At 57.5% G+C, this 24,114-nt stretch overlaps 1 protein-coding gene across 1 annotated transcript; it reads left to right on the forward strand.

Annotated features, from left to right (window-relative positions):
* Positions 1-5,100: 5,100 nt before the first annotated feature.
* LOC137454709 (tyrosine-protein kinase ZAP-70-like) lies at positions 5,101-24,035 on the forward strand. Its single transcript, XM_068164902.1, has 13 exons — positions 5,101-5,188; positions 12,870-13,326; positions 14,595-14,755; positions 15,611-15,749; positions 16,358-16,436; positions 17,103-17,143; positions 18,447-18,495; positions 19,216-19,396; positions 20,014-20,220; positions 20,937-21,129; positions 21,604-21,744; positions 22,426-22,538; positions 23,239-24,035. Exons 2-13 carry the CDS (start codon positions 12,925-12,927, stop codon positions 23,360-23,362), a joined length of 1,830 nt encoding a protein of 609 aa, XP_068021003.1. The 5' UTR covers positions 5,101-5,188; positions 12,870-12,924; the 3' UTR covers positions 23,363-24,035.
* The last annotated feature ends 79 nt before the right edge of the window (positions 24,036-24,114 follow it).

Consider the following 24,114-nt stretch of genomic DNA (forward strand, 5'->3'; position numbering starts at 1 on the left):
GATGCCCCTGGCTGATCAAGTGCCCCAAGGGAAGAGACAAAGCAGAGAGGAGCAGGCAGAGCCCAGAGGAGATGCCCCTGGCTGATCAAGTGCCCCAAGGGAAGAGATAAAGCAGAGAGGAGCAGGCAGAGCCCAGAGGAGATGCCCCTGGCTGATCAAACACCCAAAGGGAAGAGAGAAAGCAGAGAGGAGCAGGCAGAGCCCAGAGGAGATGCCCCTGGCTGATCAAACAGCCCCAAGGGAAGAGATAAAGCAGAGAGGAGCAGGCAGAGCCCTGAGGAGATGCCCCTGGGGGATTAAACAGCCCCAAGGAAAGAGATAAAACAGAGAGGAGCAGGCAGAGCCCAGAGGAGATGCCCCTGGCTGATCAAACAGCCCCAAGGAAAGAGATAAAACAGAGAGGAGCAGGCAGAGCCCAGAGGAGATGCCCCTGGGGGATTAAACAGCCCCAAGGAAAGAGATAAAACAGAGAGGAGCAGGCAGAGCCCAGAGGAGATGCCCCTGGCTGATCAAACAGCCCCAAGGAAAGAGATAAAACAGAGAGGAGCAGGCAGAGCCCTGAGGAGATGCCCCTGGGGGATTAAACAGCCCCAAGGAAAGAGATAAAACAGAGAGGAGCAGGCAGAGCCCAGAGGAGATGCCCCTGGCTGATCAAACAGCCCCAAGGAAAGAGAGAAAGCAGAGAGGAGCAGGCAGAGCCCAGAGGAGATGCCCCTGGCTGATCAAGTGCCCCAAGGAAAGAAAGAAAGCAGAGAGAAGCAGGCAGAGCCCTGAGGAGATGCCCCTGGCTGATCAAACAGCCCAAGGGAAGAGATAAACCCCTGGCTGATCAAACAGCCCCAAGGAAAGAGAGAAAGCAGAGAGGAGCAGGCAGAGCCCAGAGAAGATGCCCCTGGCTGATCAAACAGCCCAAGGGAAGAGATAAAACAGAGAGGAGCAGGCAGAGCCCAGAGGAGATGCCCCTGGCTGATCAAACACCCAAAGGGAAGAGAGAAAGCAGAGAGGAGCAGGCAGAGCCCAGAGGAGATGCCCCTGGCTGATCAAACACCCAAAGGGAAGAGACAAAGCAGAGAGGAGCAGGCAGAGCCCTGAGGAGATGCCCCTGGCTGATCAAACACCCAAAGGGAAGAGAGAAAGCAGAGAGGAGCAGGCAGAGCCCTGAGGAGATGCCCCTGGCTGATCAAACAGCCCAAGGGAAGAGATAAAACAGAGAGGAGCAGGCAGAGCCCAGAGGAGATGCCCCTGGCTGATCAAACAGCCCAAGGGAAGAGAGAAAGCAGAGAGGTCACACTGCTGCTGCCAGTCAAAGGCAAACTGGGATGAGGGAAGTTTACCCCTAACAACCACTACTGCCCCTCCCAGCCTTCATTTTAACCCCAGCCTTCAGAATGCTTTGATGAAAGGCAGCTGAGCTCCACTGCCAGGTGTTGGCTTTCCAGCTGAAAAGGCTCTCAAGAGTTCACTGATGTTAGGAAGAGGCTGCCCAGGGAGGCGGGGGAGTCACCATCCCTGGGGGTGTCCAAGAGCCCTGTGGCCATGGCAGCTGGGGACGTGGTTCAGTGGCCATGGTGGTGTTAGGTTGATGCTTGGACTCGATGATCTTGGAGGTCTGTTCCAACTCCATGGTTCTCTAAGTGCCTTCCCTCCCCAGTTCTATCACTTTTGCCCTGCTGGCTCTTGGGATGCCACAACTGCTCCACCATGGAGCTGTTCTGCTGCCACCCTGCAGCGTCCCACCGAGGACAATGCACTGCTCAAGCAGAGAATAAACACTGCAAGGGATCAAATGCTGCTTGCTGAGAAACAAAGCCCTCTCAGGATACATAAAAAACAATCAGCACCAAGAAAGGGCAGGAGCTCATTTCCTTCTTCCTTCTGAAGTCACCTTCTTGAGATTAGGAAGCTGGTACCAGAAGGAGCCCTCCCAAACTGCCCTGCAGTGCTTGGCTCTCCCCTGCAGACAGAGAGGGGAGAAAGGACAACAGCACCAGGACCTCCAGCCTGAGCCCACCCCTGGGGACAGGGAGACTCCAAAACCATCCTGAAGGAGCCTCTTAGAACCATAGAAAGCTTTGAGCTGGGAGGGACATTCAAAGCTCACCTGATGGAGCTCCTCTGCCGTCAGTGGCTTTGCTTTAGGAGGAGCTGAGTGCAGACTAAGTGGGGCACTGGGGGAAGGTGTCAGCTAAGTCTTTGACTAAGCTCCCTGAGTGTGAGATGGCTCTGTCCAGGAGCAGACTGCAAGGGGAGGCTCTGGGAGGCAGCTGAAGGCTTTGCAGCCCTGTGAAGCATGGCATGGATGCCAGGTCTGGAGGGCAGCCAGCTCCTCCAGACTGCGTGTCCTGCCGTGGCCCTTCCAGCTGCGGTCACTGCCAAAGCCACAGGATCCAGCCTGGCAGGCCTGAGCAGCCAGGGCTCTTGGCAGTGCTCCTGGGTGCCACCCAGGCTGACCTAGCACTTAGTCTGTAACCATCTGACCATTAGATGAGAAGGGAGAAAAGAAAAGCCACAAAGGCCTGGCCAGCTCAGCACCCTGGTCGGATGCTGCTCGTGGTGAGCCTGAGAAAAGGGATTAAAAGAAGAGTAAGAAGCTGTGGTGCTTCTTGTGGTGCATCCTGCTGGATCCTCCACCAGCAGCACACCAAGTGCAGGGCTGCTCCCAAGCCAGGAGCTGCATCTTTGCATTTCACAGCCACAATGAGTTTTCTTCCATGAGTTTGTCTGGACCCCCACTGAAGCCCTCTGAACTCCACTCCTTGGAGAAGGAGCAGCGTGCCCTGAGCAGGAGGTGCCCAGGAAGGACCTCCTGAGCTATTTGGTGTAGTCTGGTAGGGGTGCTTGTCCTAACAGCCCTGAGCAAAGAGGGGAAAGCATCCACTGCTCCCAGGAGGTGGTGGGAGCACAGCCCCCACCCCTGGGAATCCCAACACAAGCACAGGAGCCGCTCTTCCCTCCAGACCCTCAGACAGGGAAGGCTCTCTCCACTTGAACACCCAATTCAAAGGGACCTCAGCAGCTGCTGGGCTGGACTGTTGGCTGCTTCCCTGCCTGGGTGGAAAGAGAGGTTTCCTTCCTCCCCAGGCCGTGCTGGCCACCACCCGAGCTCCCCCCAGCACAGACACAAAGGAGCAGCTGAGCAGTTTGGGGTTTAACTGAACGGTGCCACTTGGGGCCAGGGAAGAAAGAGCTGCTGGAAGCGTGGCCCAGAGCCATGCCAGAGGCTTTCTGCCTGCTGCAGCTTGGCTCCAAGCACACCCTGCAGACATCTGCCCCGCTCAGCAGAGAGCAGCTTGGCCCTGCCTGTCCCTCTGCCTTCCCTGTCCCTCTCCTTTCCCAGGGCAGTTTGCTTTTCCCTGCCTTGCAGGGTCTCCAGCCCCTCGTGGATGGTAAATATGCTGAGCAGGTTGCTCAGAGCCCCAAACAACCTCAGCTGGAATAGTTCCAGGGATGGGGCAGCTCTCACCTCTCTGGGCAGCCTGGAACAGTTTTCTCCTTCTCTCCAGCCTGAATCTCCCTCTTCCAGTTTCAAACCATCCCTCCTTGTCCTGTTCCAACAGGCCCTGCTCAGATGTCTGTCCCCAGCTTCCTTCTCTGCCCCTTTAAGCACTGAAAGGCCACCAGAAGGTCTCCCTGGAACCTACTGTTCTCCAGGCTGAACCACCCCAACTCCCTCAGCCTTTCTTCATCAGTCAGTGCTAACCATTTGCTTCCTCTTTCCGAGGTGGGGAGATGAGGATACACTTCCAGGAGGCACTTGATATCCTCTCCCTCCAGCTGCCCTGCATGCTCACTCCCTCCTGGGATGGAGGGGGCCCTGTGCTCAGCTCAGCACCAGGACCTAGTCCTGGGAGCTCAGAGCCTGGTGACACTGCACCCTCCTGTGGCTACAGGCAGAGGCTGTGTGCTCACATCCTGCCCGGGCCAGGCTCAGCACCTGACCTGCAACGGTTCTAGGGATGGGACCTCTCCCATCGCTCTGGGCAGCCTGGGCCAGGCTCTCACCAACCTCAGCACCAAATTTTTCTTCCTTCTCTCTCACCTGAATTTCCCTCTTTTAATTAAAGAGAAAAGAAATCACCAGCAAGCTCAGCCTGCCACCATTAAAGCCCTAGCCCCAGGCCACCATTAAAGCCCTAGCCCCAGGCCACCATTAAAGCCCTAGCCCTAAGTCAGCATTAAAGCCCTAGCCCCGGGCCACCATTAAAGCCCTAGCCCTAAGTCACCATTAAAGCCCTAGCCCTAAGTCAGCATTAAAGCCCTAGCCCCAGGCCACCATTAAAGCCCTAGCCCCAGGCCACCATTAAAGCCCTAGCCCAAACTTCTTCTGCAGTTCAGAGCCCTCTGCCCAGGGCAGGGAGACACTTTGGGATTCCCATTGGGAAGAGGAGTCCTTGGGACAGCAGAATTCCTGGTGCCAAAGCCTTTCTCCCAAGCCACCACCAGCTGTGCCCTGCTGACCATGGCTGGGGATGACCCAGGGAGATTTCTCCCTGCTGTTAGGGCAGACGTGGCCCTGAGGAGCACCTGGAAGTCCTGCCAGAAGCAAGCACCATTTGGGGGCACTGGTGCAGGATGGTTCCCAGCCCAGCTCTTGGGGCCTTTTGGGTTACTCAGCTGAGGTCTTGACCATCACAACTCCAAAGCAGCCCTCCATGGAGCTGAGGTTTTGACCATCACAACTCCAAAGCAGCCCTCCATAGAGCTGAGGTTTTGACCATCACAACTCCAAAGCCTGGGTGTGGAAGATCCAAAGGAACAAAGCTCTTCTTACCCACCCTGTGGCTTCCAAAGGACAAAGGTGGCCACACACTTCCCCACCCACCTCTCTTCAACGGGCAAGAGGAGAGATCTCTTCACTCAAACTCAGCTGTTCATGGAACAAGAGGTCTCTACCACCTCTGATTTGTTTTCTTCCAGGGAAGACCCTGGCTCTGAGAAGGTCTCAGAGCTCTTCCAACTCTACACAGCTTTTGTTTTCTCTTCTTTCCTTTCCTGTGCACAAAGGAAATAGGTCACATTGCAAAGAAGCAGGGGTGGGCAAATGCCAGACAGCTCACTGGGTGCTGTGGCCTCATCTGCTCTCCCCCAAATCAACTCATTTCTCACTCCCTGGAGAACATTTCCCTTCATTTCTCCTTCCTTTCTCCCAAACTGCTGCAAACGAAGCCCCAGGAGGAGCTCAGAGCAGGTAAGAGGAAGTTTGTTGGCTGTGGGTGCTGGAGGTGGCTGCTGGGTGTCATGGCTGCTTTGTTCCTTGTCTTGTACCTCTCTGCACAGCCTGGTGGCATCGAGGGTTTGGTGGTGGGAGAGGAGAACCTGGGGGTGCTGGTGTGGACAGGTCTGGATCACTTCTCTCTGCACAGCCCTGGTGGCATCGAGGGTTTGGTGGTGGGAGAGGAGAACCTGGGGGGTCCTGGTGTGGACAGATCTGGATTGCTTCACCACAGCACCAGTTTGGCTTTTCTGCCAGCTTCAGGAGGAATCTGGTGTGGGTTAGGGGCTGTGGGGCTCTCTCTGAGGTTGGCATCATCACTTGTGTGGAGCTGGGGCTGTACAGAATCATAGAAGGTTAGGGGCTGGAAGGGACCTCCAGAGGTCATCCAGTCCAACCCCCCCTGCCAGAGCAGGGTCACCTAGGGCAGGTCACACTGGAATGCATCCAGGTGGGGCTGGAGTATCCCCAGGGAGGGAGACTCCACAACCTCCCATGGCAGCCTGATGGGTCAGGAGGTATCAAAATGTGCCAGAGAATCTTTACTGCTGTGCAGCTAACCCCAGCCTGTGAGGAGAGGGCTTCCCCCTCCTTGCAGCCACAAGACCACCAGAAATGCTTCTGCACTCAGTGTCCTTCAGCTCTCTGTGGAACATTGACTGACCTGGAAACTGCACTGGCCAGAGAAAGAAACTGAGAGCTTCACTTTCCCTAATGGAACCTGGAATAGCAGAACTCAGCCAGGGGAAAGTCCAATTAGCTCATCCACTTCTCCCTGCCTGCAGAGGACTGTTCCCTGCACTGCAGTTTCTCAGTGACTGGCAATGGCACTTCCACTGCTTCCCCTCTTCCACCCCCTGATGAGTCACAGAATCAGAGAACTGTTTGGCTTGGAAAAGGCCTCCAAGCTCACCCAGCCCAACCAGCAACCCAACCCCACCATGGCCACAGGGTTCCTGAACACCTCCAGGGATGGGGACTCCACCACCTCCCTGGGCAGCCTCTGCCAGTGCCTGAGAACCCTTTCTGGGAAGAAATGATTCCTAATATCCAACTTAAACCTCCCCTGGCACAGCCTGAGGCCACTTCCCCTTGTCCTGTCACTTGTTGCATGTGGGAAGAGCCCAACTCCACCTCACTGCAACCTCCTTTCAGGGAGCTGTAGAGAGCAATGAGGTCTCCCCTCAGCCTCCTCTTCCTCAGGCTGAACACCCCCCCCCCCCAGCTCCCTCAGCTGCTCCTCCCCAGCCCTGCTCTCCAGACCCTTCCCCAGCTTAGTTGTCCTTCTCTAGACCTCTTCCAGCCTCTCAATGTCCTTCTGGGAGTGAAAGCCCCAAAACTGAACCCAAGTTCTCCCTTCCTCAATTGACCTCTATTCCTTTCTCCTTTAGTCCTTTCTTCTTCCTGGGCTTTTCAGGACCAGGACTGCACACTCCTGGGTGGCTGAGGTCTTCCAGGGAGCCTCCAGGCTTCTCAAAAAGCAGCTCTGCTGAACCCTGCAGCTCAGCTATTGGATTTATTCTCAAGTGGCAAAAGCAAAAGCACAACTGCAGATGTTTCTGTAGCACAAACATCCCCAGTTTGTGGTTGGAAATAGAGCTGTCAGCCACCCCACCACCTGAAGCAGGGAGAGGGGGTGGGGAGAGCAGGCCACCTTCTTCAGCAAGCTTCAGTCCTTCCAGACATGGCACCTGCTCAGCACCATCAGAATCATGGAATGGGTTGGGTTGGAAGGGATCTCCTCCCTTCCCCAGGCTGAGCAGCCCCAGCTCTCTCAGCCTGGCCTCACAGCAGAGGGCTTCCAGCCCTGCCAGCATTGCTGTGGTCTCCTCTAGCCCTGCTCCAACAGGTCCCTGGCTGTGCTGAGGACTCCAGAGCTGCCCCAGCACCGCAGGGGCAGGATCCCAGAGCTGCCCCAGCACCACAGGGGCAGGATCCCCTCCTTGCCCCTCCTGCCCAGGGCAAGCTGGCTCTGGGCTGGGAGCTCAAACTTTCTCACCGTGCTTTGGCTCAGGGGACTCCTCTCAGCCTGTTTGACTTCTTTGCTGTGGCACTGCAGGCAAACCTGCCCCAGGCTCCTGGGGGAAGGCAGCCAGCCCTGCCCCAGGCTGCTCCTGATGCAGCTGCACTGCAGGCTCAGCACCACCAGTGCCAGAGTCAGAGGAAGCAGCAGAAAGCTGCTCTCTGGGAACAAGGTGATCCCAGCCGTTGCAGCAACGGCTCGAACGACAACAACAACGAAAAAGCAGAGGCTTATACCCGCCAGGAGCTCAGGCAGGTGGCCTTCTCCCTGCCCTGCCCCCTCCCCATCTCCTGCTCTCGGAGCTGAGGGAGCAAATTGCTTCCGCTCATTAGCATCTGACAAATAAGCACCGAGGGCAAACAAGTCCCCAGCAGGGGCTGAATGAGCTCAGGCCTTTCGTGCCAGCTGACTGCACCAAGCAAGCATGTCACCGATTTTCCATGCTCTGTTGCCCCCTTGCTCCCTTCGGGATCGGGAGGAGCACCCTCAGCCTCACCAGGGCAGGCTCAGAGGGGCCAAGGCAAAACGGAGAGGCAAGAAGGAAGCCTCTGAGAGCTGCAAGGTGACACATGGCAGCTCTGGAGCCTCTGGGCACGATGTGAGTGCCAGGCTGGCTCTGCAGGAAGGGTTGGAGGCAGCTCAGGCACTGACCCTCACTTAACTGCTGGAGGGCACTGGCTCCTGGGAATGAATTGTTTGAGCAGAGCTGAGGGGACCCAAGGCAGCCTGCCCAGCTTGGAGGCTGGGGGGACAGAGGGACAGGGAACCAGCCACCCATGCCCTGCCCCTGGGTCAGCACTGCCTGCTTCCAGCATACACACACCACAAGCCCAAGGCCAGCAGCCTCTGAGCAGCACCATCCTCTCTCTCCAGCGCTGTGGTGGGCTGGCACTGGGTCTCTGGCCAAGGGTTCAGAAGGGGGAGGGATGGGGACTGAGCTCCACAGAGCCAGCTGCTCTCAGAGCCTGTGTCTGGTACAGTCCTGTCCCTGCCAGGAGCCTCCACACCCAGTGGATCACAGAGCAGCAGGTCCCTCCCTGGGCACTGCAGGTGCTGCTGGGGCACTTAACAGCCTTCTGCCTTCCAAGAGGCAGGGTGGATTGTCCCCACGTGGCTCCTGTGTCCCACCTCGAAGTGGGAGGAGGTACATGAAGCACTTCCACACCTGGCCTGGAATCCACAGGCAGAGGAGTTGCAGTTTGGACTCACCTGCTTGCTGCAAGGTCAGCAAGGGCAGAGCAGGTCCTTGGTGGAAATGAGGCAGCTTTGTCTGTGGAGTTCCTGTAAACACCACCAGGGCAGGCAGGACTGAGTCAGGGACCCTCCCCGAGAAGCAGAGGAGATGATTATCTTCCCAGGCAAGCAGAAGGCACTGCTGGTAATGAGGGCAAACAGCACTGGGCTCACACTTTCATTAACTCCCACTCGTGGGGAGTTGATTGGGGAGCTGAGGCTCTACCGAGCAGGCAGCAGCGAGGTGAGGAGAGCAGGGATCCAAGTGCCCGTGAGGAAGCCTTGGGAAGAGCTGCCACGGGGTGCAAAGACAACAATTAAATGTTAATCAAGGGGCAATTAGAAGGTCAGGGTTGAGGCTTTCCTCCTCCTCCTCCTCCCCCCCCCCCCCCCCCCCCCCCCCAGTTCTTTTCTCTGACCTAAGAAACATTTCAAGTTGAGTCAAACTTAGGTCAAAGCTTTTGCTGTTTAAAGCTTTTCAGAGACCTGACGCCTGAGCTCCAGGGCTCAGCTCTTCAGCTCAGCCTCTTGCCCAAGGGCAAAGGGGAACCTGCTGGGAAGGGACCTTGGGCACTGCAGCCACTTTCCAGCCCTTCACACCCTGCAGCAAGCTCTGCACGGCACAGCTCCATCTCAGATCACATCAGGAACAGAAGGGAGCCCAGGGCAAGGGATGGGGATGCCAGGTCCTGGTGGTTCTCTGATCTCAGCACAAGCAGGTGGGCAGCTACCTTTAGAGCTGACTGACTGACATCTCAACAGCTCCCTGCCTGACTTTCCTGTGTTGCATGGGGCACAGATCTGACTCCTTCCCACCTGGGTGTTGCTGTTTTCAGTGCATCTTTGCCTCATGACACCAACTTGCAGACCTGGCCATTACCACCCCAGCCCTGCACTCATGCTCCGTTCTCCCTGGGTGCTATTGCCAACCAGAACACCCAGAGCCTGGGTTGGTACAAGCCAAGGGACAGAGATGAATCCAATGCTGGAAAAACCATCGAATCACAGAATTGTTTGGGTCAGAAAAGACCTCCAAGGACATCAAATCCAACCATCAGGTCCTGTAGCTTGAAATGAATGGTGGTGGAGGGTCCCTGGCACAGCTTCTTCCAGGCACCAGTTGCTGCTCAGGAAAGCAACTCATGAGATTGGTTCTTGTTTTCATCTGCACCTTACAGAGGCTTGGCTGAGGTTTGGGCAGCTCTCTTGAGGCTGTGTCAGGGCTGCTCAGAGGTTGTGCTAAGGAACAGAGCTGCAGTGGGGAAGAGCAGCTGAGCTACACCCAGAAGGGAGCCAGGGTGGTAGGGGAAACTTTAGTAGAGCAAGTGCTTTCTAGGGGCTGCAAATTGGCCTCTTCATGTCTGCTCTCAGAGCCCAGGAGGTGACTTTCCCTCCTGGCTGGGGACTTTGCAGCCTTCTCTACACAGAATAATCTTCTGGCAGGGCTCCCCTGTGGTAGCAAAGCTTGGGTGAAATGGGAGGCATTGCCTGAACCAGCCTCTGAGCCCTGGCTTTGCTCTCACACCTCCCTGAGGCTTTCTTGCCTCCCAGCCCTGTGCTCAGAGAGGAAACCCAGGCTGTTTGTTACAGAGCTGCCTGTGTGGGCAGCTGGAAACTTTGTGGGAGCTTGGTGGTGATCAATGGCTTCTGCCCTCTCATTTTCACCTGGCTCAACAACTGTCAGATGTGTTCCATCTGCTGTCACCTTCTGCTCCTGGACTTTCCACAGCAGGGAGCCAGCAGGTTTGGGTGCAGGGTCCTCATCACTGTTTATCTCAGGCAGCCTGTGGAAAGCAGGAGCACGTCAAGAAGGCCACAGAGCTTCCACTGCCCACTCAGTGCTTCCTCTTCCTTCACTCATGAACGTGACTCATGAGGCTGATTCTGCAGTTACAGCCAGGAGCTGCCCATCCTCATCCCCTCACATCCTTCAGCTCACCTCCTTGGGACTTGCTCTTCCCCTGGGTGAGGGAGACCTGGAAGTCAGCTCAGCTCAGGAGCTGAGCCTGGGGCAGCCACCTGCCCAGTGTCTGGGCTGTTTTGCTGCTGGTGGCATCAAGGGATTAGCTCAGCTGCTTTGGTTCCAAGCTGCTTTGGTTCCAAGCACTGCCTCCAGTTAGGGCCTGAGCTACAGAGTGGTTTCATTTGCCTCCTGTATCCCAGGCTGGCAGCTCTGCCAAGCCCCCACTTGGCTTCTTTTGATGAATTTGATGGAAGTGGCTTCACAGCCCAGGCTGCTCTGTGCTGTGCCTGGCCTGGGTTACACCAGTCCCCTGCCCAAGCTGCAGACTCCACTGACAGCTTCCTGCTGTGGTTTCCTGCCTCAACTAAACCCCCCCTCAGCAGAGCCTGCTCTCCCTTCCTGCTCTCATCAGAGCCACCCTGGGGCTTCATGAAGGCACCAAATAAACAGAATCATAGAATGGTTGGGGATGGGAGAGGCTCTCAGACATCAGCCAGTCCAACCCCCCTGTGGTCAGCAGGGACATCCCCAGTCAGAGCAGGCTGCTCAGAGCCACAAACAACCTGACCTGGAGTGATGCCAGGGATTGGGCATCTCTGGGAAACCTGGGCCAGGGTCTCACCAGCCTTAGCATCACAAATTGCTTCCTTGTGTCTGATCTACATCTCCCACTATGAGTTTCAAACCACCCCCCTTGTCCTGTCCCAGCAGGCCCTGCTCAAATGCCTGTCCCCAGCTTTCTGCTCACCCCTTGAAGTCCTGAAAAGCCACCAGAAGATCTCCCTGGAGAGCCTTCTCTTCTCCAGTTGTGTCAGGGGAGATTTAGGATGGACATGAGGAAACAAGAAGGGTTGTCAAGCCCTGGCCCAGGCTGCCCAGAGCAGTGATGGAGTCTCCATCCCTGGAAGGAATGAAAGCTATGGGGATGTGGTGCTGAGGGCCATGGTCTAGTGGTGTCCTGGCAGTGCTGGCTTGGCCTTCACAACCTTGGAGGTCTCTTCCAGCCACAACTGCTCTGTGGCTCTCTGTTTCTGTGTGCAGAGATGAGTTAGACTGGGAGGGATCAGCTCCAGCACCCTGCCCGGAGAGCTCCTGCTGCCTTTGCGCTGCGGGTGACCGACACAGGGGGAGAGAGCAAGAGCAGGCTGCAGACAGAGAGTCAGATCTTGTTGGGGTCAGCTCCTGCTCAAGCAAAGAGCAGGTCCCAGGGAACAACTGAGTGCCTTGCCCTCTGCCAATCTCCCCTCTGATCAGCGGAAATTGGCTCCTCTCTGTGGGCAGCCCCGGAGGTGATTTGATGCAAGACCTGCAGCCCGCTGGCAGGAGGGGCTCTGTGCTGACTCAGCCAACAGACAAAGCTCCAGTGCTTGCTGGATTCCCACCCAAACTGGTGCCCAGCAGCACAGAGGTAGGTTGGGTGGTTTCTGATTTGAGGCTGCTCTGAGCTGGGGGGGGTCTGGTTGATGTAGCTTGACAGAGAGGCTGAGGTTAAACTCACCTGGCAGTGATGGCCTGGAGAAAAGGAGGCTGAGGGGAGACCTTCTGGCTCTCTGCAACCCAAATCCCTGGAAGGAGGTTGGAGCCAGGTGGGAGTTGGTCTCTTCACCCAAGGAACAAGTGATAGGGCAGGAGGATATGGCCTCAAGTTCCACCAGGGGAGGTTTGGGTTGGATATTAGAAGCAACTTCTTCACTGAGAGGATTCTCACACACTGGCACAGGCTGCCCAGGGAGGTGGTGGAATCCCTATCCCTGGAGGGGTTTAAAAGCCACAGAGCTGTGGTGCTGAGGGCCATGGTTCAGCCCCAGCCCTGGTAGAGTTAGAGAATGGTTGGAGTTGATGATCTTAAAGGTCTTTTCCAACCCAAGCTATTCTATGATCCTATGACTCCCCTGCTACTCTCCATGCAGTGCCAGAAACCACCCTGGAGGTAGTCAGCCAAGAGCTGGAGAACCTCCAAGGCAGAGAAGTCTCTATCTCAATTAGACCTTTCCACCACACAACATCACAGGCTGAGGGAGTTGGGGTTGTACAGTCTGGAGAAGAGAAGACTCAGAGGAGACCTCATTGTGGCCTTCCAGGATCTGCAGGGGGCTACAAGAAAGCTGGGAAGGGACTTTTGAGGGTGTCAGGGAGGGATAGGACTGGGGGGGGGGGGGATGGAGCAAAACTAGAAGTGGGGAGATTGAGATTGGATGTTAGGAAGAAGTTGTTCCCCAGGAGGGTGGTGAGAGCCTGGCACAGGCTGCCCAGGGAGGTGGTGGAAGCCTCCTGCCTGGAGGTGTTTGCAGCCAGGCTGGAGGTGGCTGTGAGCAACCTGCTGCGGTGTGAAGTGTCCCTGCCCATGGCAGGGGGCTTGGAACTGGCTGAGCCTTGAGCTCCCCTCCAACCCTGATGATTCTATGACTGCAGAGGTTTCTTTTGCTTCTCTTCTCCAGCCCAAGCCCCAGCACCCTGCAAGCTGAGCCAAGGCAGCCCAGCCTGTGCCCAGGGATGCCAGACGCTGCGGCTCACCTGCCCTTCTACTACGGCAGCATCGGCAGGTCGGAGGCAGAGGAGCACCTGAAGCTGGGGGGGATGTCGGATGGGCTGTTCCTGCTGCGGCAGTGCCTGCGCAGCCTGGGGGGCTACGTCCTCTCCATGGTCTGCGACCTGCAGTTCTATCACTACGCCATCGAGCGGCAGCTGAACGGCACCTACGCCATCGCCGGGGGCAAAGCGCACTGCGGCCCCGAGGAGCTCTGCGAGTTCTACTCCAAGGATGCTGATGGACTCTGCTGCAGCCTCCGCAAGCCCTGCAACCGCCCCGCGGGCGTGGAGCCCCGGCCTGGCGTCTTCGACAGCATCAGGGACAGCATGGTGCGAGAGTACGTCCGGCAGACCTGGAGGCTGGAGGTACTGGATGTGGCCCCCAAGGAGGGCTCTGGGAGGAGTGCTGCCCCGTGGGGCTGGTGGGAGGTGTCCCTGCCCGTGGCATCTGGGTGCTCTGGGAGGTCTCTTCCAACCTAAACCATGTGTGGAATCTATGGAAGCTCTGCCAGTGGCCACACTGCCAGCCAGCCACAGCATGGATTTGCTGCCACCTTCACCGGCTCACAGGATGCTAGGGGCTGGAAGGGACTTCTGGAGGTCATCCAGTCCAAGCCCCCTGCCAGAGCAGGACCTGAGAATCCAGCTCAGGTCACACAGGGGCTGGAAAGGCTCCAGAGGAGGAGACTCCACAACCTCCCTGGGCAGCCTGCTCCAGGGCTCTGTGAGCCTCACAGTGCAGAAGTTCCTCCTCATGGTGAGGTGGAGCCTCCTGTGCTGCAGTTTCCATCCATTGTCCCTTGTCCTACCACAGGGTGTGACTGAGCAGAGCCTGTCCCCTCCCTCCTGACCCTCAGCCCTCAGATACTGCTAAACATTTGTTCAATCCTTGGCTCTGGCTTCTCAGCCACTTCCACGTCCTGGCAGAAGGACAGCTCAGACCTTCTCCTTAGGGAGCTTTTCTAGGAGAGATCTCCCAGTTTGCCCTGTTCTGGCCCAAAGGTGCTGAGGTGAAGGAGATGTTCTCCAGGGCGGCTCCGTGAGGCTGATCTGGGGACGCTGGTAGATAACCCACAGGACATTGCCATCTACTGGCAAAGCCAGAGGCAGAGCTGTTGAGCAGATGTGCAGGGCCAGGGACCTTAATTTAGAGCTCCCCCCGGTTTCCAGAGTGACAACTTGTAGTGTCTGGGGACAGGGAGCAGCCAGGGTAGGGCAGAAGCACTGCAAGGAGGTCCTACCCCTGCAGGAGTGGATTCCCTCCCAGGCTGGGGGACACTCCATGAGCCTGGTGGGAAGGTATTAAGTATTCCTAAGGTTGGAAGGGACCTCAAAGATCATCGAGTCACCACAGACCTCACCACTAGAGTAGGGAGGACACTACTGCCCACTGCAGGCTTGAACTCACAACCTTCCCATTAAGGGTCTTATGTGCTACCAACTGAGCCTCCTTTGTACCTGCACCTTCACATGAGCCTGGTGGGAAGGTCCCTCACATGAGCCTGGTGACTTCTCTCTTCCCTCACTTCCAGCCAGTGGACTGCAGCTGGATGCTCAGGATGGGGCCAGTTTAGATAAGCAAGGAGCCCTGCTCTGCAGGCTGCCAGGAGGTCTCATTTCTCCCTCTGTTGCAGGGGGATGCCCTGGAACAGGCCATCATAAGCCAAGCCCCACAGGTGGAGAAGCTCATCGCCACCACAGCCCACGAGAGGATGCCCTGGTACCACGGCAGCATCGCCCGGGACGAGGCCGAGAGGAGACTCTACTCAGGGGCACAGCCTGATGGCAAATTCCTGTGAGTGTGCCCAAGCCTGGCAGTGCTGTGTGCTCCTGGGCTTGCTACCTGCCCTGTGGGTGCTGGTTTCATGCTGCTGGGAGGAGGTTGGGCAGCCTGTGGTTAGAGATCTATCCAAGACAAGGTCTGAAAGCCCAGGCCTGGTAGTGCCCAGCCAGTGCCTCTGGCCTCCATAAGGATCCAGCCTTGAGCTTTACTTGCTTCTCACTTTTCAATGTCTCCCTGAAGGATGTTTGTTGATGCACCAGGGGAGAGGGGCTGCAGAGGGTCCAGCCTGCTGCACAGCTGCAGCACAGCACCTTCTGGGGCAAGTGGCACAGGAGACTTGGAAGGGAGGTTGTAGCCAGCTGGGGGTTGGTCTCTTCTCCCAGACAAGCAGCACCAGAACAAGAGGACACAGTCTCAAGCTGTGCCAGGGGAAGTTTAAGCTGTTCTTCCCAGAAAGAGGAACTGGCCACTGGGATGTGCTGCCCAGGGAGGTGGTGCAGTCCCCATCCCTGGAGGGGTTCAAGAGGGGATTGGATGTGGCACTTGGTGCCATGGTCTGGTCATGGGGTCTGTGGTGACAGCTTGGACTTGATGATCTTCGAGGTCTCTTCCAGCCTTGGTGATACTGTGAGCCATGGTTTAGTTGTCAGGAGGGGTTAGGTGTCAGTTGGCAGGTTGGACTTGATGACCTCTGAGGTTTCTCCCAGCCTGCTGGATTCAATGACTCAATGATTCCATGATTCTGATGATTCTGTGATTCAATGATTCTATGACACGGCCCCAGGTGCTCACCCACCACCACTGCAGCCATGAGAGCCTGCAGGAAAAGAGCCTGGAGCTGGTTTTAAGAGTTCTGCTTCCTCCCAGGCTGAGAGAAAGGAAGGAGAGCAGTGCCTATGCCCTGTCCCTGGTCTACGGCAAGACCGTCTACCACTACCGCATCGACCAGGACAAGTCCGGCAAGTACTCCATCCCTGAGGGCACCAAGTTCGACACCCTCTGGCAGGTACCACGCTGGGATGCTGACCCCTGGAGTCCTCAGCAAGAGAAGGCACTTTGCCCATGGCAGCTGGTTTGGAACGTGATGCTCTTGAAGCTCCCTTCCAACCCAACCCCTTCTGGGATGTGTGTGAAATGCTGCCCGGGAGCAGGCTGCAAGAGCTGGGGGTGGGCAGCCTGGAGAAGAGAAGGCTCCAGGGAGACCTCAGAGCAGCCTTCCAGGGGGCTCCAGGAGAGCTGGGGAGGGACTTTGGACAAGGCTGGGAGTGCCAGGATGAGGGGAATGTCTTTGAGCTGGGAGAGGGGAGACTGAGACTGAAGATGAGGAAGAAGTTCCTGGGAGTGAGGGTGGGGAGAGCCTGGAGCAGGCTGCCCAGGGAGGCTGTGGCTGCCCTCTCCCTGGAGGTGTCCAAGGCCAGGCTGGATGAGACCTTGAGCATCCTGGGCTGGTGGGAGGGTGTCCCTGCCCATGGCAGGGGGTTGGAACTGGAAGGAAAATTCTGGTCCCTGTGTGCCATAAATCTGAGAGAAACCTTTGGCACACGAGCTGGCTGCAGGGAAAGGAGCTGCTCTTCTCCTCACAACCATCTCTTTCTCCTCCAATTCCTTTCCCAGTTGGTGGAGTACCTAAAGCTCAAATCAGATGGGCTGATTTTCTCCCTGAGGGAAGCCTGCCCCAACCCCAACATGCCAGGTGAGCTGACAGCTCTGAAAGCCAACCCTGGCCTCACTTTACCACCTAGAGGAGCGACACCAGCCCAAGTTTCCTTCCCCGTGTCTCACCTTGCTCAGACCTTGGTGCTGAGGGATCAGTGAGCTCCTCTGGGCAGGTCCCACATGGTGCTGTCTGCTGAAAGTGGCCACTCTGGTCCAGGCTTGTCCTAGGGCAGCCCAGAGGCAGGAGGAGAATCGGTGCTCCAAATGGATTAGAGGCTTCTGGTGCCAAACAGGTGGCTTCTGAAAGGTGACCTGGGAATGAGATGCCCTGCAAGGCTGGCTGCTGGGGGCTCTGGAGCTGGACACTCGAAGCCATGGGTGCCTCTGTCCCAGTCCAGGTGTCACCAGCATCACTGCAGAGCCTGCCCATGGGGCCCTTGCTCTGCTGGGGCACAGCTCAGCCAGTGCCTGCCCTGGGAGCAGTGCAGAGCAGTGCTGCAGTGGGGCTGCCTCTGCCCTGAGGGCTCACCTGGGAGCACCACCCACACCCAGGCACTTCTCACACCCTGTTTTAGCTAAAGCTGTGGAAAACCTGCCCTTGGGGGGGGAGGATCAGCCACAGGTGACCACAGAGTTCTTCAAGGACTGATCTCTGACCCTCCTTGGGGCAGGCTCTCAATAACTTCTCTCCCCTCCTTCACAGCATCTGCAGCACCAGTCCCACCAACCCACCCCTCCATCAGTGTAAGTTTTGGGGAGGGGTTGGGGCTGTTTGGTGCTTCAGTGGCTTCATACTCCTGCATTTCAAGCTTGCTGCTCCAACTCTGCTGCTCCAACTCTGCTGCTCTCTACAACTCAATAACTCAACTGGAACACATTAAGGCCAGCTGCAATGCTGTCCCCCTTCCAGCTTGGATGGGGCCAAGGAATAGCTGGGCACAGCTACCATTAGATCTGCAAATGGTTTCCATTCATACTGAGCTCCTTGCAACATGTGGGCCTGTCCCAGGGGAGCCTTCTCCTCCCTGCCCTGCTTTGCCAGGCAGGAGCAAGGAAGGCACAGTCGGATTCTGGGAACACTCAGCCTGGCTGCTGGCCCCCAGCCAGCTCTTTGTGCTCCCTCCACCTCCCTGCCCTGGGGCTGTGTCTGGGCTCAGTCACTGCTCCCAGTGCTGAGCAGTGTTGAAACCAACTGGTTTGGGAGACTGGAGTGGCCCAGCCCAGAGCCCAGGGGAGGCTACAGCAAGGTTTGGAGCATTCAGCCATCTCCTCAGAGAGCTTTCACAATCTGTGCTGGGCTCCCATGCCATGGGGGCTCTGCAGCAAGCAGTGCTGCTGTTCAAAGCTCTGCTGGACAAGTGGGTGCCTGTCATACCATCAGGAAGGTTGGAAAAGCCCTCTGGGATCATCCAGTCCAACCTTCTACCACCTCCATGACCACTAAACCATGGCCCCAAGTGCCACCTCTACTCATTTTTCCAAGCCCCCCAGGGCTGGGGACTCCACCACCTCCCTCAGCAGCCTGTGCCAGTCCCTGGCCACTCTTGCAGCAGAGACATTTTCCCTCATCTCCAACCTAAGCCTCCCCTGGCACAGCTTGAGGCCATTTCCTCTTGACCTGTTGGAACTTACTTGGAGAAGAGGCCAACACCAGCCTCCAGCCCCCCTGCTAGAGCAAGGTCACCCAGAACAGGTTGGCCAGGATCACATCCAGGCAGCTCTGAAGTATCCTCTCCCTGCTGAGGAAACCACAGAGTCCTTAGCAGCTGATGCTGCACAGCCTGGGCAGCTGGAGGGCGATGCTGCATTCAGGCTCTGTGGCACTGAACCCCCCAGGCACTGATCCCTGCTGGGCAGCTGCAGGGGAGGGAGCTGCCAGCCAGGTCTGGAAGAGAAAAGTCACCTTGATACCACTCCAGTCTCTTGTGCCTGTTAGAGGGGACCAGCAGCTGAGCTGCAGAGTCTCCTCAGCCCTCTCCTTCCCCATTTCAAGCTGAAGCAGCTTCCCCTGGCTCCTTTGTCCACTCGAGCCCTGCTTCTTTTGCAGAGAAACCTTGGCCCTCTCAATGCAGATGGATACACACCAGACCCTGTGGGTGAGCACCGTTGGAAGCCCTCAGCTCCTGAGAGCACACAGGACCTGCTGATGCCACACGGGGGCTACCTGACACCTCTGTGTGGCCACATCCTGGTCAGGGAGCTGTGCCACAAATCCCTCACGAGCCACAGAATCCCAGGCTGGTTTGGGTGGGAAGGGATCTTTAAGGCTCCTGCAGTCCAACCCCCCTGCAGTCAGCAGGGACATCTGCAAACAGAGCTTCCAGCCCTCCCAGCCTTGCTGTGGCCTCCTCTGGACCTGCTCCATGTCCTTGCTGAGGACTCCAGAGCTGGTTCCAGCACTGCAGGCACCCAGGAGCACCCCAATCATCCCAGGGTCCTGAGACAAGAACACAGCAAAGCTGTTTGCCCATCCTCAGCTCCCAGGCACTCTCACTCTGCCCCATGTTACTCAGCAAACCAAGCCCTGCCCTGCTCTCCATCTCCCACCCCACACCCACTGCATCCAGGGCTGAGCTCCTGAGGTCCTGCTGTGTGCACTGGGAGTGCTCAGACACCTCAGCCCATCCTGACTCCTGCAGCAGGAGAGGCTGTGGGGTGTGAAAGGAAGGGAGATGCCCAGGAGGGAGGCTTGGATGCAGGAACTTGAAGGAGAATTGGCCAAGAGACTAGAGGAAAGCTTCCCAGGCAGTGAGGGAGAGGGGGATGGGGAAGGCTCTGTCATTTCTCTGTCCTTGACAACTGCTCCTCCTGGCAAGGTGCAGGGAGCTCCCAGCTGCTCCCCATGGACTCCAGCGTCTATGAGAGCCCCTACAGTGACCCTGAGGAACTGAAGGATAAGAAACTGTTCCTGAAGAGGGACCACCTGCTGATGGATGAGGTGGAACTGGGAGCAGGAAACTTTGGCTCTGTCAAGAAAGGAGTCTACAAAATGAGGAAGTGAGTGGTGCCCTGAAGGGTGCTGGAGGAGAATGCTCCAGGCTGAGCTCAGAGGGGGCCCTTGCTAGATGGACCCTAAAGTGCTCCTGGGGTGGAGGTGTGAGAGATGCTCTGGAAGGTCAGAGATGGCTTTCCATGGACTCTCAGGGGCAGCTGCATCGGCCTGAGGCTGTGATCTGCACTGCATGCTCCTGGCCCTGCCTGCCACCTCTGAAGGCATTTGCTGGGCTCGGAGCTCCAGGCTTCTGAGGTCATCTTGCTCTGTGTCAGGGCAAGGGAGTGAGACTGGGGAGCCATCCTTGGCTGTCTGTGAGCTCACAGAGATGGTCTCGGGGGGGGGAAGCAGCCCTCGGGGGGGGGAAGCAGCCCTCGGGGGGGGGGAAGCACCTTCAGACCTGCAGATGCCAAGCACTGGCCTGCACTTGTAAGGGTGAGGAGATCCTTTCCTCTGTGACCTTCTAGCAGGCCTGGGACCCCAGCACAGCACAGAGCTCCACCCCAAGAGGCTCCTGAGATCAGCACTAGGAGATGACAGAGCATCCCCTGGGCAGCGTTCCCCTCGCAGGCTGGGGCCCATGAACTGCTGCTGCTGACTCCATCCTCTGTGCCCCGTGCAGGAAGCAGATTGATGTGGCCATAAAGGTGCTGAAGAACAACAACGAGAGGACAGTGAAGGATGAGATGATGAAGGAAGCTCAGATCATGCACCAGCTGGACAACCCCTACATCGTCCGCATGATCGGGGTCTGCGAGGCAGAGTCCCTGATGCTCGTCATGGAGATGGCTTCTGGAGGGCCCCTCAACAAGTTCTTGGCTTCCAAGAAGTGAGTGAATGAAATGTGGCTGGCTGAGAATCTGCACTCAGCATCTCAGAATAGCTGAGGCTGGCAAAGGCCTTTGAGATTCTGAAGTCCAGCCACTGAGCCAACACTCCCAAGCCTGCTGTGGAGCCACGGCCCCCAGCGCCACAGCTCCAGGGATGGAGACTCCACCACTGCCCTGGGCAGCCTGGGCCAGCCCCTGACAACCCTTCTGGGGAAGAAACTCTTCCTCATGTCCAACCTGAACCTGCCCTGGGGCAACTTCAGGCCATCTCCTCTTGTCCTCTCGTTTTTAACTTGGGAGAAGAGCCCAACCCCCACCTCACTCCAGCCTCCTCTCAGGGAGTTGTAGAGAGCCAGATGGTCCTGGGCTTGTTGTGACCCAAGTGCAGGACCTGGCCCTTGGCCTTGCTGAACCTCAGCCTGTTGGCTTCAGCTCACAGCTCCAGCCTGGCCAGACCCCTCTGCAGAGCCTGCCTCCCCTCAGGCAGATCAATATCCCCTCACACCTCGGTGTCATCTGTGGCTTCTCAGGCTCCCTGCTGCCAGGAGGTGCAGCTCTGTAGGTGGAGAGAAGCTGCTAACAGCAGCTGGGGGCAGCAGGCAGATGTCTGTTCATGTGAGACAACAGGGACTGATGCTTCTGGAGGAGGGATGCCCACCTTGGAGGGCACCCTGATGCAGAGGCAGGTCCTGCATTGCCCTTTCCTCTTGCCCAGGGATGAGATTGCAGTCAGCAACATCGTGGAGCTGATGCACCAAGTGTCCATGGGCATGAAGTACCTGGAGGAAAAAAACTTTGTCCACAGGGACCTGGCAGCCAGAAATGTGCTGCTGGTCAACCAGCACTATGCTAAGATCAGTGACTTTGGCCTCTCCAAGGCTCTGGGTGCTGATGACAGCTACTACAAGGTGAGTGTCAGCAGGGCAGAGGGTCTGCAGCTGGCAGGAGCCCTCCTGGCTCTGGGGGGGCTGGGCTCCCCAGAGGGGGGGCTGGGCTCTTCCCTGCTGCATGACCACATCCCACTCAGGCTGGCATCAGTGCTGAGCCATGGCAAGGGGCTCTGCAGAGCTCTGGGTGGCAAGGTGGAAGCTCAGATGAAGGCAGAGGGGGATGCAGTGCAAGGGTGACAGGAGAGAGGAGAGGAGCCAGAGCAGGGGGCAGGGAGGAGGGGATGAAGAGCAAGCCAGGGCTGAGCTTTGCAGCTGTGTACAGACCTGCACTGAGCCCTGGGGTGTCAGAGGAAGGTGGCACCGTGGGACAGTGTCCTGCACCCAAGGCTGGCTGAGCAGAGCCACCAAGACAGCAGAGCCTGGCAGAACTCAGGTTCAGCTCCAGGCTGGCTGTGTCTCAGGGTGGAAATGACCTTCTCTGCTTTGCTGCAGGCCAGGACAGCAGGCAAGTGGCCCCTGAAGTGGTATGCCCCAGAGTGCATCCTCTACCACAAGTTCTCCAGCAAGAGTGATGTGTGGAGCTATGGTGTGACCATGTGGGAGGCCTTCAGCTATGGGCAGAAACCATACAAGGTGAGGCAGAGCTGGGGGCCGTGGGGGTTGGATGCCACAGCAGAGCCTCCCCCAGCAGAGTCTCCCCCAGCAGAGCCTCCCCCAGCAGAGCCTCCCTCAGCAGAGCCTCTCCCAGCAGAGCCTCCCCCAGCAGAGTCTCCCCCAGCAGAGCCTCCCCCAGCAGAGTCTCCCCTCCCTAACAGGCTGAGACACACTGGAACTGCAATTTCTGCTTCCTTGGCTGGGTGCTCCTCTGAGCAGAGGGGGGAGGAGATCAGAGAAGTGCTGAGGTTGAGGTTGGAAGAGACCTTGGAGAGCACCAAGTCCAAGCTCACCCAGAGCTCACAGTGCCACCAGTGCTGCTAAGCCACTGCCACTAAACCACCTCCCTCAGCACCACATCCATGCAGCTTTTAAACCCCTCCAGGGGTGGGGATTCCACCACCTCCCTGGCAGCCTGGGGCAGTGCCTGAGAGCTCTTGCTGGGAAGAAATTGTTCCTCATACCCAACCTGAACCTCCCCTGGCATGGCTTGAGGCAATGCTCCCAGCCCTTCAAAACCCCTCCAGGGCTGATGACTCCACCACCTCCCTGGGCAGCCTGTTCCAGTGGCTGAGAACCCAGGCCCAGCTCTCATCTCTCTCTCTCTCCTAAGCCTGCTGCCAGCTCCCAAACCATTAAAGCATTTCCCACTTGCCCTAGAAAATGAAAGGCCCAGAGGTCACCAGCTTCATCGAGCAGGGGAAGCGCATGGAGTGCCCCCCAGGCTGCCCAGCAGAGATGTACAGCCTGATGCAGCAGTGCTGGACCTACAGGTGAGGCTTGCCCCTCTTCAGCTGCTTGCTGGGCAGCAGCTCCACCAGAGCAGCACAGCCTGCCTGGGTGGTGGCAACACAAAGCAAATGCCTTGCCCTCATCCCCCACTCCATGGTGAGTGATGCCTCTGCTGCTTCAGCGTCACAGCCTTGCCTTTGCCTCTGGCAGTCCTGGAAGATAGAGAACCACAGAACTGTTTGGGTTGGAAGAGGCCTCTAGGGTCTGGGCTGTTGGAAAAAGCTCATCCAGCCCAAGCAGCAACCCAACCCCACCACAGCCATCAAAGCCTGGCCCCAGCTGCCACGGCCACAGGTTTGCTGAGCACCTCCAGGGCTGGGGACTCCACCACCTCCCTGGGCAGCCTCTGCCAGTCCCTGACCACTCTTGCAGCAAACAAATTGTTCCTCATCTCCAACCTAACCCTCCCCTGGCACAGTTTCAGGCCATTTCCTCTCCTATCACCTGATACAAGGGAGAAGAAACCTAAACCCCACCTCACTCCAACCTCCTTTCAGGGAGCTGTGGAGGTTTAGGACTTGTAGCAAAGATGCCACAGGCTCTGTGCCTTGGACCCTCCCCAGTCCCAGCTGCATTCCTAAGCCCTGGCACAGCTGTGCTGCCCTTCTCCCCCAGGTTCTATGTCCTCCTTGGGTCAATCCCCTTTGATCCTCTCTCTCTTTGCCCTTTCTGCCCTGGCAGGTGGGAGGAGCGCCCAGGGTTTGTGGCTGTGGAGACCCTCATCCGCTCCTACTACTACAGCATTGCCACCAAGACAGAGAATGGGGCAGAGCCAGAGGACAAGCCCAAGGCAGCTCTGCCCTGAGCTTCCCTCTCTGCTCCTCAGCACACAGCCTTCCTGCACCGGGGAAGGCTCTTTGTGAAGTTTGCTTTGACCTCTCCAGCGCAGGATTTGTGCCTCAAGCGGTTCCAGAGCTAAGACCCTGGGAGGTGAAGGCTGCCCCAGCAGCCAGGGGCACTCAGCTGTGCCAGGCAGCTGCCCATGAGGTCAAGCTGCAGCACAGGACACAGCACACACAGCATTCTGGCTCCTTCTTACCCACTTCCAAAGCTCTCAGGCCCTCAGCCAGGCTCAGGAAGGATGAGCTGGCTCCAGCAGACCTGGATGTCCCCAGCTCCCTTCCACAGGGAACCACCAAGTGCACTTCTCTGCTGAGCTTCCCATGGGCTGTGACAAGGGAGAGGGAGCCTCTGAGTGCCCTGCTCCTTGCCCTGGGGCAAGAAGCAGTTGGTGCACTGCTGGGTCTGGGGAGAAGCAGTGGAGCAGAGCCCCATGGCGCTGCTGCTTTGTCCTCTGACCACCCTGCCAGCCACAGCTCTTAAATCCCAGGGCACTGCCATGTGTCTGCTCAGCACAGAGCGTGGTGGTTAAGGCTCCTGGATCCCATCTGGTCCCTCTGTGCTAATGGAGTAGATACCTTGCTTTTCAGGCCTGAAAATCCACTCTCCTGTAAATAAACCATTCTATTTTTTTAACATACCTGTGGCTCAGGCTCTTGAAACCAGCACAAACGTTTGCAGCTGCTTCAGGCTGACAAGAAAGGAGCTGCAAGTAGC

This window comes from Melanerpes formicivorus, unplaced genomic scaffold (assembly GCF_026170545.1).
Source record: "Melanerpes formicivorus ecotype bairdi unplaced genomic scaffold, bMelFor1.0.p_v2 SCAF_83, whole genome shotgun sequence".
Lineage (NCBI taxonomy): Eukaryota > Metazoa > Chordata > Aves > Piciformes > Picidae > Melanerpes > Melanerpes formicivorus.